The sequence below is a fragment of the Erithacus rubecula genome (assembly GCF_903797595.1).
Source record: "Erithacus rubecula genome assembly, chromosome: 2".
In the NCBI taxonomy this organism is placed as follows: Eukaryota; Metazoa; Chordata; class Aves; order Passeriformes; family Muscicapidae; genus Erithacus; species Erithacus rubecula.
Window position 1 is genome coordinate 64,647,477 of NC_136685.1, and position 14,238 is coordinate 64,661,714.

Here is a 14,238-nt window from a genome sequence, read left to right on the forward strand (position 1 = left end):
AATCCCACTGCTGTGGGTGACAGCCTTTGCCCTGGCTTGATGCTTGTACTTGTATTCCTGCAGCAGCTTTAATCCTTGCCATAATGCCCTCTAAAACACTTAGTTAAGTCTCAGAATAGAATCTTCTTGACCTAGGACTTATGCTTATTTGGAATGGTTTGTTCTGTAGGTTCCACAAGTTTCTGTGTCTTTGAATCATTAAAGTCCAGCAGGCAATCTCATGGAATCACAGAATTGTTTGAGTTGGAAGGGACCTGAAAGATCATCCAGTTCCAGCACCCCTGCTGCCAAGGGCAGGGACATTTTCCACTAGACCACCCAACCAGGCCTTAAACACTTTCAGAGACAGGGCATCCACAACTTCTCTGACAACTTATTCTAGTGTCTCACCACCCACGCAATTAAGAATTTCCTCCTAAAATCCAGTCTAAACTTAGCCCTCTCAGTTTGAAGCCATCCCCGTGTCCTATCACTAGAGTTCCTGATTGAGTGTCCCTCTCCAGCTTCTTTGTAGACTCCTTTCAGATACTGGCAAGTTTCTTTGAGGTCTCCATGGAATCTTCTCTTATCCAGGCTGAACAGCCCCAACTTCCCGAGCCTGTCTTCACAGAGGAGGTGCTCCAGTCCCCTTATCCTGGATACCGGGGTACAAAGTCATGACCTGGCTCATCACACTGTAAGAGTAAGGGGAGCACAGCTCCCTGTGTGTGCTTATTTCCTGGGAAGAGCGTGGCCTTGCAGCTGGGCTGGGCCAGTAGTCCCTGTAAGAGGCACTCGGATAAGGGTGGGTTTTCTGGAATAAGCCCGTTCCACGACTGGGATCTGGCTGCAAGGGCTGCCCCGGGGGCTGGCTGTGCAAACAGCAGTGCTGCAGCTGCTGCTCACTGTACAGGGGGAGCCTGTCCGGGGCCAGAGCCGTGGGCTGCAGCAGAGCGGGGTGCCGGGGCTCCAGGGGCTGTGTGTGCAGAGCACCGCCGGGAAAGGAGCGGCTCCCGGGGGCTGTTCCGTGGGGCTCCAGGGGCTGTGTGTGCAGAGCACCGCCGGGAAAGGAGCGGCTCCCGGGGGCTGTTCCGCGCTCCTGAGCCCAGCCGTGCCCCGGGCACACCCCGCCTGGCGCGGCCGGGAGCGCTCCGTGCTGGCAGGGACACCTGGTGCGATCCGAGCCCCGCGGGTGGCGGGGGGACAGCAGTCTGTGCCTGAGCTCAGCGCAGCGGTGAGGGCTGTCCATGGCCCCGCTGTCCCCGGAGGAGCACAGGGACCAGCCGTAGGTGCCATCCCTGATGGACACGGCTGCCATCCTCTCCAGGAGCGGCTCCGGCTGCGCCAGGCGCGGCTCCAGCCCCAGCTCGGAGCCGGGACTGCTGGCCCAGGCACGGAATGTCTGCTCAGAACAGCTGCCCTGGGACGGGCCAGGGTAGCAGCAGGGCCCGGAGCAGCCTCTGCCTTCCCGCAGAGTTTCCGTGCCGGCATCGCGGGGCGCAGGCTCTCCTCTGGCTGCGTATGGTGGGCGCTGGCACCTCTCCTCCTCCTTCCCCGGGGCTAACGGGACCTTCGTTTTGGCCCTGAGCTCATCAGCAACTGAAAGCTGAGCCTGATGTCTCTCTGGATGGTAAAATTTGCATTTATTGCCATAGGTGCATTTTTTACCTGAAAGAATAAAAACAAATCAGACAGGAAGTTGTCGCTGGCACCAACAGCGGTTAATGCACACAGCACTTCTCCCCAGCACTGCGTGTGATGAACACAGAAAAAAGGGGAAGTACTGTTTTCAAATTCAGTATTGTTGACCCCAGATTTAAATATTGCTGATATTAATAGCAGGGTGAAGCAGCAGTGAAAGGAAGTCTCTGTTATTTTGGGAGTGTCTGATATTCATGTTTCAGTTCCTGCACTCAGTGGGCTGGGACAAAAGGTTGCTTTAAAAAATGGCATAGGGATTTACCCCTGAGAAACATGCACATTGCTGGGGGACCGTCGGGAGGGGAGAGAGGGAAAATGTTTGGATGGCCATTCCAAAGTGCTGCAGCAAAACCCACTCCACAAAGTGAGAAAGAAGAGTGTGCAGGCAGGTTGGTCAGCACAGCCATGGTGCCCACGACTGCAGTTTGCAGGCAAGGATGGAGGGGCCAGAAACATCTGCTGCCCTTGCTGAGGATGGAGCCACTTCAGCAGGAGGGGAAAAGAGTAACACACCTTTGAGCAAGCCCAACCCAAGTTCCTACCACACAAAGCAGGACAGGACATGGCAGTGGGCCCTAGCTGAGGGAGAGCACTGCTGGGAGGCAGGGGGCAGTTCAGAGCCCGGGGAGAAACCCACCATAAGGACAAGGCTGACATTTCTTCTCAGGAAGCACTGGCTTTTTGCTGAGGAAGTTACTTAAGGTGGGTCCGTGCCGGCCTAATGGATCATCGGGAGGCATGAACCTGGAAAAGTCAAAAAAGGCATGGATGCAAGCACGTCTGTGCACAATGGATGTCCCAGTGAAGTGCATTTCCCCTGCACTCAGCTATTAGGAAACTCAGGAGAGCAGAGAGGTTATTGTGAACAGACTGAGGAGCACTCAGCTCAGCCTTGCACAGTGAAAACCTTCTCCCAGCAGGCACGGTGAAGGGCCAGAGACACCAGCTTCTTGTCCCTTCTAGCAAACTAGGATTGCAGAAACACAGGGAGAGACCTAATTGGTCATGTAGGAGAATTAGAAATACTGCCAGCCAGCCTCCACTCATAGATTTAATTCTTACAGGGAATAGAAATTAAAAATATCAACCCTTGGTTTAACATTGCAAATTGGATTGGAAAGAAGCAAAGTTTGTCATTAATGCTGCCATTCAAGTAGAAAAGTTCCTAGAAGAGTGACATGGGAGGTTTTAAGATCAAAGCTGAGGGAGTAGGAAACCCAAGAAATGAGATAAGAAAAGCTGCAGTAAATTCCTTTCATAAAAAGGCTCATGTGTTCTGCCACTGGTGGGAGGTACTCTGATGCTGGAGCTGACTTGGCCCATAATTAAATTAAATTCTAAATTCTATAAATTCTAGATTCTATAGCACCATCCACCTCTTACCTGTTACTGACAAAGGAGTACATGAGTAGTCGCTGCTCAATGAACCATTTCCACTCGGGGTTTTCGTTCTGCAGATCCCGGTAGTGATCATTGGAAACAATGACTCCGTCCTTCTCATAAGCAACTTTCACGATGTAGCGATCATCGTAGCACACCACCCTCTTCCCTTTCACCTTCCTGGAGGGGGTGTAGACCAGGACTGATTGCTTTTCCAGCTCCTCAAGAATGTGCTGATCTGGAGGGGGGATTGGCAGAAGTAGATGAGGGAAGTAAAAAATAAAAGAGAAGCTAATTAATTCATTTCAACCATCAGGTCTCAAGCATCTGCGAGAAACCTACAGGAATCTAAAGATATTACAACAGTTTAGGAAACTCAGGGTGCAGTTTTCAGATGCAGTGGTACCTGGTGGTTATTTGGCAACTTGAAAACCAGGTCTTTTACAAAAAACATCAACTTGAACATTTTGAGACACCCTTTAGTTATTTTTAAGTTTTATCTGTAAAAGAATGCCTCGAATTCTACAACAGAGTCTGGTACTGAATCCCTGCAGTGCCCCTTTTATCCTGCCAGATGCCAGAAGGCTCCTAACCAGCCCTGATGTAAGCTTTACCTGGAAGTAAAACATGTCTGATAAATACATAAATAAACTTTTGCTGCTGTTGAGGATGCTCTGACCTCTTGTCATTCCTTCTCTGCAGGAAGGCAGATCAGCCTCTTCTGCACTCACCGAGCTGCTGGCACAAACCCCACCGATCTATTTCCAGACAAACTGAGTCTCACTTCCCTCCACAGACTGCTGCTGATGCATTTTCTCCTCCTGGAAGGGGAACCCATGCCCCTCCGTGGTGGGTACAGCTGACAGATAAATAGTCATGCTGCAATGAACATCACTGTCTCCTGGCAGCTCCCAAAAGCTCCGTAGGCTCATTGCAAGATGACAAACTCCTTCTTTAACTCAGCTTGGCAGCACCTTGTGCTTGTTAAGCAGAAGGTTTAAAGCAGTGTAACAAATCCTTGTAAGCAGTTTTAGCTGCTAGCCAGGAGCACTGAATGGGGCAATGATTTAATGACTCATTTAAGCCTGATACACAACTTGCATTGTGCTTGCCTTTACAGGGAAAAAAAAACCTACCAGGTTCCTCCCACCCCCTCTGTCTCCAAACTGCACCTAATGGTTGCCAAATTACTCCCAGGGTGGTGACCTACCTGCAATGGGGTTGTCTTGTCGAGGGGGTTCCTTTCTCCAGAGTGGGACAAAGACTTTGATGTAAGTGTGCCCCCTCTCCCGAAACCAATCCACTGCCAGCTGGATCCCCCAGCAGGAGAACACCTCCTTGTTTCCATGACTATAAAAAAGGAGAGAGGATGATGAGGCAAAGCTCTTATGAAGCTTAGAGTCCTCTTTAACTGAGCCAGTAATAAAAAGGCAAAATAAACAACTTTGGTGTCATTCACCAGTTTCCAAGAAAACAACCTGGCAGAGTGTCCTGGTGGGACAGAGCCAAACACCTTCTTCAGCACAGCCAAAGATTTATCTGAAAAGTTTAGATATTTAAAAACAGAGGTTTGCTATCCTCCCATTACTGTGACCAAAGCCTATTCCTTCCATCTGTGTCTGGATGGACTTAAGTTCTAAAGTACCAACAAGATGTTAGGCCTTGTCAAACCCTTCACATGCCTTGTTTGAAAAAGGTTTGAAGAGTGAGAGTTTCTTCATGCACAAGCATAAACCCATGAGATTGTCCTGTGATAAACAAAATGTGGGGATTTTCTTCTGTGGTAACAGGGCCTTGAGAGATTTTAACAGCTGAAGTGGCTGCAGGTGTGACCGCAGGGCATTCCACTGGTGATATTTTTGGAAACATGAGACAAAATATGGGGGAAGAAAAACTATAAGAGGTGGGATAGGAAATATAGAGAACCAAAAAATGGACAAGACATCAGTGGAGATGGCCACAGGCACCTCAGGCCCACTTATATCTTGCTGTAGTAGATGGATATTTTCTTCATTGCACAGAGTCAGGAAAGCCCTGTGTTCTGGAAGTGCCAGCAAGTGGGTTCTGAAGAATTCAATATGCAGTGTAAGACAGAAAATAACCTCAAGGAAGACAACTAGAGGTGACATCATTTTAAATGTCTCACCTTTCCTGGAGGTTCCTACTGCTTGGCATTCACTTATCTAAAATTTGACTACAGTGCAGTTTATATGTAAAGGAAGGTGGTTTGTTGACTACCTCTGCACAAGGAAACTAAAACAAACTGTACACAAAGTCCTAAATGGATACATGCCTTCCCAGTATCTACAGAATGCTCATCCTTGTACTTTGACCTGTCTGCACAATCCTGCCAGTCTCACTCAGGCTTTCACCTCTGCAGAAAGCCCTTGTGAATGACTCTTGGCTGCTACACCCCCTGCACTGTCCCACCAGCCAAGGGTGATGCTGCAGTCTTAGAGGAGTCTCCCACCACCTCCTCCCAGGGATTCATCCCTAGGATCTGTCTACACCAGCCTCACAACCAAAGCTCTGTTTTACACTCAGTAAAGGTTCCTGTCCTGAAATGGTAATCACAGTTAAATAGCACAAATAGCACAATTTGTAGGAAGAAACCTGGTTGCCTATTAAGAGCTACCAAGGCAATAGGAAGTGATTTAAAACCCTTAGCAAAAACAAATTATCTGAAGTGCTTGATATATCTAATCTCCATTTTAGAACAGTTGTTTTGTCTTGTTTTAAAGGATAGGATCTTCCCAGGATATTCATAACATCACCTGTTGAATTGGAAGTTTGGGAGACTTTTTCAGGTAACTGCCTTTAAAAGGCAGTCCAGGCACATCTTTGATGCCATGACTCAGAGTTCAGCAACAGCTTTCTTACATATTGACTACTTATATACATAATCCTGTGACCTTTAAGAAGGCAGTTCCAGGTGTACCCCAGTGCAGAAAGTGAAGGACTCAAGCACAAATGATCAGCCAAAAGGCCAAGTGGAACAAGGAAGATGAGGCACCTGGAACTGCTCCTCAGCATTATCACCTAATCCAGCTGCTGCTACTCTGCTACAGCCAGACCTGGGGGCCATGTGAAAGAGTTTGTGGTGTGGGGGCTGCACATCCCCACTGAACACCAGGGACTGCTGTGCAGTGCAGCAGGGCCCTCAGAGCTTTCCATCCTCCCTGTGTGGGCACAGACTGGCTCCTGCCACCTTTCCCATGAAACCCCAGAGTCCATGGACCATAACCCATCCATGGTCTGTCATAACTCAATCTCATCTCCCCCTCCTGCCAGCAACAGGGTACACTTGGGCCACAGACCAGCAGGCCCATCTCTCTGGAAATGAAGCAGCAATTTGGCATCTTTGTGACTCCAGCAGTTAATGCATCATTAGCATGCAGCAAGTCCTTTAAAAATTGTGCTGTTCAAACTCTTTTGAGGGGAAGTTTAGGCATTCCAACTTCTTTTGGAAACTGACAATGGCCCCATCTCCACCTGGCCATGACACAGCATCAGCCAAAGCTTTGTCAGAAAGGCCTAGGAAAGCTGGCTTTAAACCACAGCTTTAAACTAGGTGTAAGTGCAAGCACTAGAGGAGATAGCAGCCTCTTTGGCAGTGAATTTGGTTATGACACTTCCCTTTTCCTATTAACACTACTCCATTTATTTTTTCTGCCAGACTTGCTAAACTTCCCATGGACAGGCTGGCAGGGGGCGAAATTCCTTGATAGAACTGATGGAAGCACAAAGTGTACTGAGATGTTTGGTGAGTGAGACTGGCTGGAGGCAAGGTTATTTTCCATTCAGCTTCCCTGGGCAGGCTGCTTGATGGCTGGAGACTGCTGAGTCAGTTGCTTTATTACCCTGGGTTCATACATCCTTTTCTAAACCTTGCACTCTACCATGGGCCCTCAATGCCAACTCCAAAATGCTCCAGAAACAGCAATCCTAAGATATAAATATAAATGCTCAAGATGTTTTTCTCTACACAGACAGCTGCCACTTGAAACTCTAACTTCCTGATTGTTTCATTCCTAAAATGCTGCTTCTGCTGCACTTTTATGGTTGTTGGTATTGATGATGATGGAATTTTCCCCAGCAAGAGAATCCCCAGCAAGGGAATTCCTGTTCCCTGACACCTGCAAACAGTCCTTCTCTGTCTGACAGCAGCAAATCAGAAAAATTAAAGCAAGGATACTGAAAGCACTGACCAGGCCTGCCCCAGTAGCCAATTCAGCCCCATTCAGCACCACTTTGAAAGGCACCCAGGAGAGGAAAGCAGCTCCTTCCAGGCTGTGCCCTTCCAGGCACCAACTGAACTGACAAGCTCAATAATCTCCCCCATCATCCACATAGGCATTATCAAGACAGAGGTTGGGCTGTCTGAGAAGAGCTGTACAACTTTTGCCTTTCTGAAACTTAGAGCTGCTGTGCCAGGAGAGCTGAGAACAGAGCCCATGGCCCACCATGGGTAACAGTGACCCCAGCACAATGGAGGGTGGGTGGTCAGCTCAGCCACACTGCTTGAGTGGGTGCTCAGTTCTGCAGAGAGGCAAGAAAGGCACCCTGAGGAGGGGCTTGGGTGAAGAGGCAAAGAAGGGCAGGAGATCCTCACACCTGGCTACCAAGCTCATGGCCCAGACAAAGGCCAAACAAGTTTGCTCTGTTGTGTATTTCCCACTCCTGGAGAGCTGCCTTGAGCAGGGAACCTCTTGGTTTTGCCTGGGATTTCTCCCTTCACCCACAAGATGGCATAATTTACTTAGTTGCTGTGAGTGCTGGACCACTTTTCTCTCTACCCAAAGGGGATATGGTCTCATCCCATCTCACAAGATGGCTGTTGAAAGAGGAAACTTTCCCTTGCCCTGTCCTAGCCTGCAGGGATGGGCTTGGCCCTGCCAAGTGGACAGGGATGTTAAGAGAGAATACAGATGGATAGCCAGTGCATCCTGGACTCCTGGCTCTGTATTGCTTGGATAAACAGAGGCCAGCCCACTGCTGTCTTTGGACATCCCACCCACAGGGACATGCCAGGCTCCCCATCTGTAAGAGCTCTTTCACAGTGCCAGGGCACTACCAGGAAAATGGGTTGATGCCACGTTTCCCAGAAACTAGTCATTCCCAGAATGACTAGAAGGGAATGAATCTATTCAATACAAGTCAACTATCAGCTCCCTGATATTTCCCTAAAACTGAAGCCAAATCAAAAACCAACAGAAATTATACCAGTTGGGAACATTTTGGAGTTTACTTGCAAGTCAAAGTGGTACAACTGTGATATTGTTAGAAAGCACAGCTACCTGGCATTATTTCCCCTCTCCTTAGATTACTTAGGTGGTTTTCTACATGTTCATCAGATTTTCCCTGGAACATCTCAGGTTTAGAAATCCGAGGTGCCCATTTGAAAAGGGGGGTAATTTAATAGTGAGCTCAAAGGGAGGGACACTGCCATGAGCAGTGGACAGAGGTTGCCTTATCCTAGTCAGAATGCAGAGCGAGCCAGTAATTAAACATGATGTGCATATTCATGGGCATCATGAGAGAGAGCAGGTCCTTAAAAGCTGTTCATCAGCCAGGGGACAGGAACAAGCACTTGTTCACACATCAATTGCATCAATGCACCTCTCACCTGAAGGAAAAACACGCTTCAAGCCCTCAGTTCTAAAGTTCAAAAGCTTCAGAGGAAGAGAGATGCCTTTCAGGGGACGGAGCTTACCTCATTGCAACATTGCTGCCGTCGATCACAATGGGTCTCAAGGAATCAGAAGAATCATTTCCATCTTCTCCAAGCCACCTCAGCCCTGAAGCACCACCATGTGTGGTGCTACACGATCCACGGGCAACCAGCTTTAGCTGGGAAGGCTGAGCCTGGCTCTCCAGAGCCTGAGGTTTGCTCCCCATCCGAATCAGCTCTTTCAGCACATCATCCTCCAGGGCCTCTTGGCCCAGGTTCTTCAGCACTTTGCAGATGTCCTGCTTACCATAGCCCAGCTTGCAGAAAAAATCCATCTTGCTCTGGTGCATTTCCACCCCTGCTGCAGAAACTTTTCCAGAGTGTGGTTGTGCTGCTTTGCTAGAAATTGAACTGGCCAGTGCCATTTTAGCAGGCATTTATGCTCCTTCAAACCTGATGGTGCTGTCTTCCCAGCTGTGTCCCACAGGCATCAGCTTCAAGGAGGGAAAGATTAGAAACAACAAAACATGAGCATTAAGGAAGAGCATGCAATTGTCTCAGTTCTTTGCCCGGTGCAGAGCAGAGACCAGCAGATCAGCTGTGTTCTCTCTGAGGAGACTGTCCAGCCTTCTCTCAGCATTGAAGCATTTTTCTGGTCTGCTCTCAGTTACTAAAGCACCAGAGTGTCCCGTGCAATGTTCGTCACTCTCCAAACATTATGTCAGACAGGTGTCACTTCACTTGGTGAGCTGTGCCAGGCTGCCTGTACGCAGGCTGCCTGCGTGAGCTGGTTCTTCAGACTTATCTCACAGGAAATGACACAAAGGGGATTTTCATTTTGCTCTGCGGTTTCTCAAACTGAGATAATATCTGTCAAATTTTACTGGATGGGCTCAGATGCCATAGCAACTTAACAAGTATGGCAAATTTCATCCAGTAGTTTAGGGAAACACTGTTTGCAAAGTATCTGGAAACTGATTTTTTTTTTTTTTTAATAGTTTCATTTTTCCTGGTATGTCTGTCTGTGTGTATACAGACATAAATTCTGAAATTCTGTCACTCATCTTTTCTAATGATGCCTGACTACTCTTTTCCTGTTACTATTATTTCAGTGAGGGCTTCTATTTTCAGAGAAGCAGCTTGTTTTTCTGAAAGCCAGTGGGACAGTGCTTTGAAGCAGGTGATCCAGACAGCAGTTTTAATTTCACTTCCGTTTTTTGTCAAGATAATTCAGAAAAGAGCACGCAAAAATAGCAAAAAGCTACTTCATATTCTCCAGAACTGCACCACGTACATTTCTGGTTTACCCAGTGAATGAAGGTGATGGGCAGCATAGTTAGGGATAGCCAGAGCTGCCTAAGCCCAACAAGTGTCACACAGAAGAACACACCATGACCACTCATCCATCAAGCCAAACACCTTCAGCCACTTGGTTTGCTTGCACTGAAGCATCTCTTGCCACATCACTGCGATAATTGGTGCTACCTGGTTAAAAGCTGTGGCTGGTTCTTTTACCCACATGAGGGATGTAAGGGTGGCCTCTTCCCTTTGCTGATTGCAGTCAGATGCAGAATTAACTGACCAAACAACCACCTCTGTGCCAAGCCCAGAACCAGAGCCACATCCCAAGCTCCCCTTCCCACCCTGCCAGCCACTCCCTGCCAGCATTGGGCCACCCCAGGAGCCAGAGCTGAAACCATGAGGAGGAAGGCACAGAGGTACTGGAAACAAGCAGCTGGGAGAGGATTCAGAGTGAAGCTCCTCCCCAAGGCATAAGAACCCTCTCAGGGTGGGCAAGAAACCCACACTGGGTTCAGTTAATTTAAAACGGATTACTTTAGCAGGAAAACATAATAATTAGTTACAACCTCACCTGGTGAAACTTGATCTTTACTTTTCTATGTAGCTTTATAAATTTCAGGTATTCTCTGGGAGAAATCTGGCACTCAGTCAAAACTAACAAACATCACCAATAAAATAAAACATATCTTATATATGTCATAACTGTAAGGGGAAAACAGTTACCATGTGTATTTCTGTATCTGTATATCTAAACTAAAGCATTGCTCATTTCAGTCAGTGACTGTTTTCCACACAGAGCACTCTGTAACAATTTTAAATTTTTTGCATCTAATCCTTGTTTTTCATTCACTGACTAAAGATGAAAATGTATTTGTCTGCTTCTTCATTATGGAAATGTTTTCTCATCTTTGAAACAGTGACTGTCTGAGCTGAAATACATTCACATAACCAAATAAAGCAGAAGCAGCCACATCTGCAGTAGCATCACAGTAAAATCTGCTTCCAGGTATGTGATCAGTGGCTCCAAACACTTAAAGTGTGTCACTTGATTTTCTTTAAAGGCCTAGATTTTAAAAAATGAATTACTGTTAATTAAAATTTTTTCTTAGTACCTGTCTCCAGGTTGAAAACATTTACCACTTATTTTAATAGCCATTCCTGTTATTTTCAAGCCTGTACTTCTGTCTACTCGGATGCTTTTCCTTTGTCTCCCCCCCTCCCCCCTGCCTTTCCTTTTACTATCAGAACAATTTCCCACATTAGCATCATATTGTGTTGCATGGACGTTTGTCCTGAATTTCACCCAAAATTAGGTTTGATCCAATCCTTCAGAATTTTACCAGAGATCTTTCCAGCTGCAGAGTGGGCAGAGGCCCCATCCACCTCACAGCCTCCAGCACACACCAGTAGGTGATGGATAAAGTTGTTCACCACAACACTTTTCTAGCTCCATCCCAGGCAGCCCCAAGCCCGTAGTCCATGTCTGCACCCTTTGCTTCTTTTTGCAAGACTTGGTCCTTCTGTGCAAGCAGTGAATCCCTTTGGCTTGGTAAGCATGGGAAACACTGAGCTCTGGATGGCTGCCTGGGGCTGATGTGATGCAGCATCAGCCATCTCCAGCAATATGGTAATTCTGCAAAGTTAAACACTGGACTTCTGCTGCAGCAGAACATTAAAAATGGGTGTCACAGACACTGCAGGGCTTTCACCACAGAGAGAACAATTTGGAAAAACAGAGATGGAAGCCTTGGTCACAGAAAGCACTGAGGTCATCCTTCTCAAGGGGGAATTAAAGGGCAGTAAAATCCCTGGCTCACACATTAGTAAACATTCAGGAGTGTGCCCAAGTCCAGCAGGTCAGTGGGCTGCTTATAACCAGCACAAAAAACATGACAAGAGGAGAAATTGTGTATCACAGCATACAGCTTCTGCTATCACAAACAGGTTGTGAAATTCCATTTATAAACTTTATGACCTTCATTTGCAAACTACTTAGATTTCCTCCTGCTACTTTCCTCCCTTTATCTCAGCTGATCCCACTGGAAGCTGTTTTTTTTCTCACTCCACTGAAAGCCAGTCTTCTCATTTCATAGAATAATTTATCCACAGATAATGGTGTGCCCATCCTATGTTCTAGCTTAAAAAGCACTCTCTGTGGTGTTGTGAATCCTCTTGCAGAAACACAGAAGAAATGGATTCAGGTTTCCAAAATTCCATTTCAATCTTAACATTTTCGAATGTTAATATTTCAATGAGTACTTTTGACCAAAAAATTGAAAGATCCCTTGGGGTTTTCTGCCTTTGGTATATTTTGTCATATTTTTAAGATTAGAAAATTATAATTGAGAACACTTTTCCAAAGAAGTGGTGGTAACTACTATATCTTGAATGACTTTAAAGAATAATTTTTCCTCATCCTTCCACCAGGGTGTTTGCTCCTCTTCTGACCAGTCAGAGCAGCATCTCCAGCAGCCTCAGGACTAGTCAGACTCCTCAAAGTCCCCCAAAAGGCTCCAGACAGACCTGTCACAAGGCAGAGCAGGTTTAGGTCTTCTCTAAAGTTCATGTGCATGCTGAGCAGCACAAGGAGCACAGCTACAGCTCCCTGCCACCACAGTATTGCCCCTCACACCTCAGGGCTGGACCACCTCACCCCTCTTCCTCCTTCACCCCTGAGAATAACACTGCAAACCACCTAAGGCTGACAGCCCATTTGAGCCCTGCCACGAGGTGTTTCATCTGAATGCAGATGGGCTGCTCTACCTTCAGAAAAATAAGAATTTTTGTATTTACAAACGAGAGAGGCACATAAACTCTTCATACCAACACCAGTCATTTGTTGTCTTGTTGCCTAATGAAATATTTGCCTTTTTCTTCCCCACCTCTGTTTGCTAAAAAGAATAAAGCCAAACTCCCCAGGGAGAGAGCTGTGCTCACAGGCAATCCCTCTTGCTCTGCACCTTACCTGGCTGCTGTTCTTTCTGTGGCCCAGCAGTGTTGTCCCACCATCCTCCAGCCAGAGCTGGATTCAGAGCACTACCAGGCTCACAAGGAAGTCACCAGCTCCTATTTAGAGGCAAGGCTGATGTCAACTGAGAGCAAATAAGTGCAGTGGGAAGAACTCATTTTATAGGAAGGTTTTACTTCCTTATGTGACTGGCCAAGCTCTCATATAACCATAGTTTGATAAACTTTCACTTCATTTTCCAAAAGGAAAAAAAAATAAAAGTGGTTCCCAACACACCTCCATTCTGAGTCACAGGCAAAGATTAGTCAAACTCGCTGTAGCAGGGATGCAGAACATTGGGCAGTGAGAACACAGCACATGAATTCTGGGTGAAGAGTTTTCCACCAGGATTGCTGTACCAAGTTAGCATAGTCTCATTCCCATGCATCTGGCAAATTCCTGACCACTGGAGAAACGTGGAAAAAATACTTAAAAAAAAAATCAACATTTTGCTTAGCTCCCAATATGGCAAAGCCTCATTCAAAAACTTCCATGTCTGAAGGAACCTGCTCTGGGACACTACAATGAAACATGAAAACCCAAACAATCCCCTCTAGCCTGCTGGTGCCTCAATTGAAAGACTGCTTCAGAGACAATCAGCCAGTCCACAGCAAAGACTGACAGGTACTTCTTCCTGGGAACCTGAGGTTTTCTGCTGCTTTTTTCTTACCTTGCTGCAGAGAAACACACTCCTAATACAATTTTAGGCAGCAAGAAGGGTTGGAGACTCTCAGAGGGGTTAACTCCTGGGCTTCAGACAGCCCTTGCACATGCAGTGCCCTTTGCCCCGAGGGACGATGAGGGGTGCCCTGCTGTGGAAGGAGAGAACCTGCCACTGTCACAAGGCAACACAGCAGAGCAGGGCTGACTTTTCCCAGTCAGAAATCCCACTACCTGCATACTTTGTGGGAGTAAGCAGGGTGGCCAAACCCTTTGTAGTGGTATCCTGTTTAATCCAAACTGTTTGCTAGTTGCTGCAAGTCCCACTGTTGTTTTTTCCATGTGATGGTTATGCCCTTACATCACACCCAGATTCCTGGGAACTCTTTGGGAGCCAGGATGCCCTGCTGCTGTGTAAAGCAGTGCCCTCACAGGATAAAAGGGCAGCACACATCCTCCTGTGTCCTGGCACAACACTTTCTCCAATCCACAAAGCTCTGGCTGGGCAGGTTAAGGCTACAGAAACAGGGAAGTGTTC

General features: G+C 47.1%; 1 protein-coding gene across 2 annotated transcripts; it reads right to left on the reverse strand.

Moving 5' to 3' along the window:
* Positions 1 to 320: 320 nt before the first annotated feature.
* ZC3H12D (zinc finger CCCH-type containing 12D) lies at positions 321 to 13,066 on the reverse strand. 2 transcript variants are annotated; one of them, XM_079299086.1, is made up of 6 exons: positions 12,999 to 13,066; positions 8,774 to 9,225; positions 4,271 to 4,410; positions 3,064 to 3,298; positions 2,318 to 2,424; positions 321 to 1,647 (listed from the first exon to the last, which is right to left on the reverse strand). In XM_079299086.1, exons 2-6 carry the CDS (start codon positions 9,166 to 9,168, stop codon positions 605 to 607), a joined length of 1,920 nt encoding a protein of 639 aa, XP_079155212.1. In that variant the 5' UTR covers positions 9,169 to 9,225; positions 12,999 to 13,066; the 3' UTR covers positions 321 to 604. The 2 variants fall into 2 exon arrangements, with proteins under 2 accessions (XP_079155212.1, XP_079155211.1); XM_079299085.1 differs by lacking the exon at positions 12,999 to 13,066 and having other exon boundaries at positions 8,774 to 9,608.
* Between the last annotated feature and the right edge of the window lie 1,172 nt (positions 13,067 to 14,238).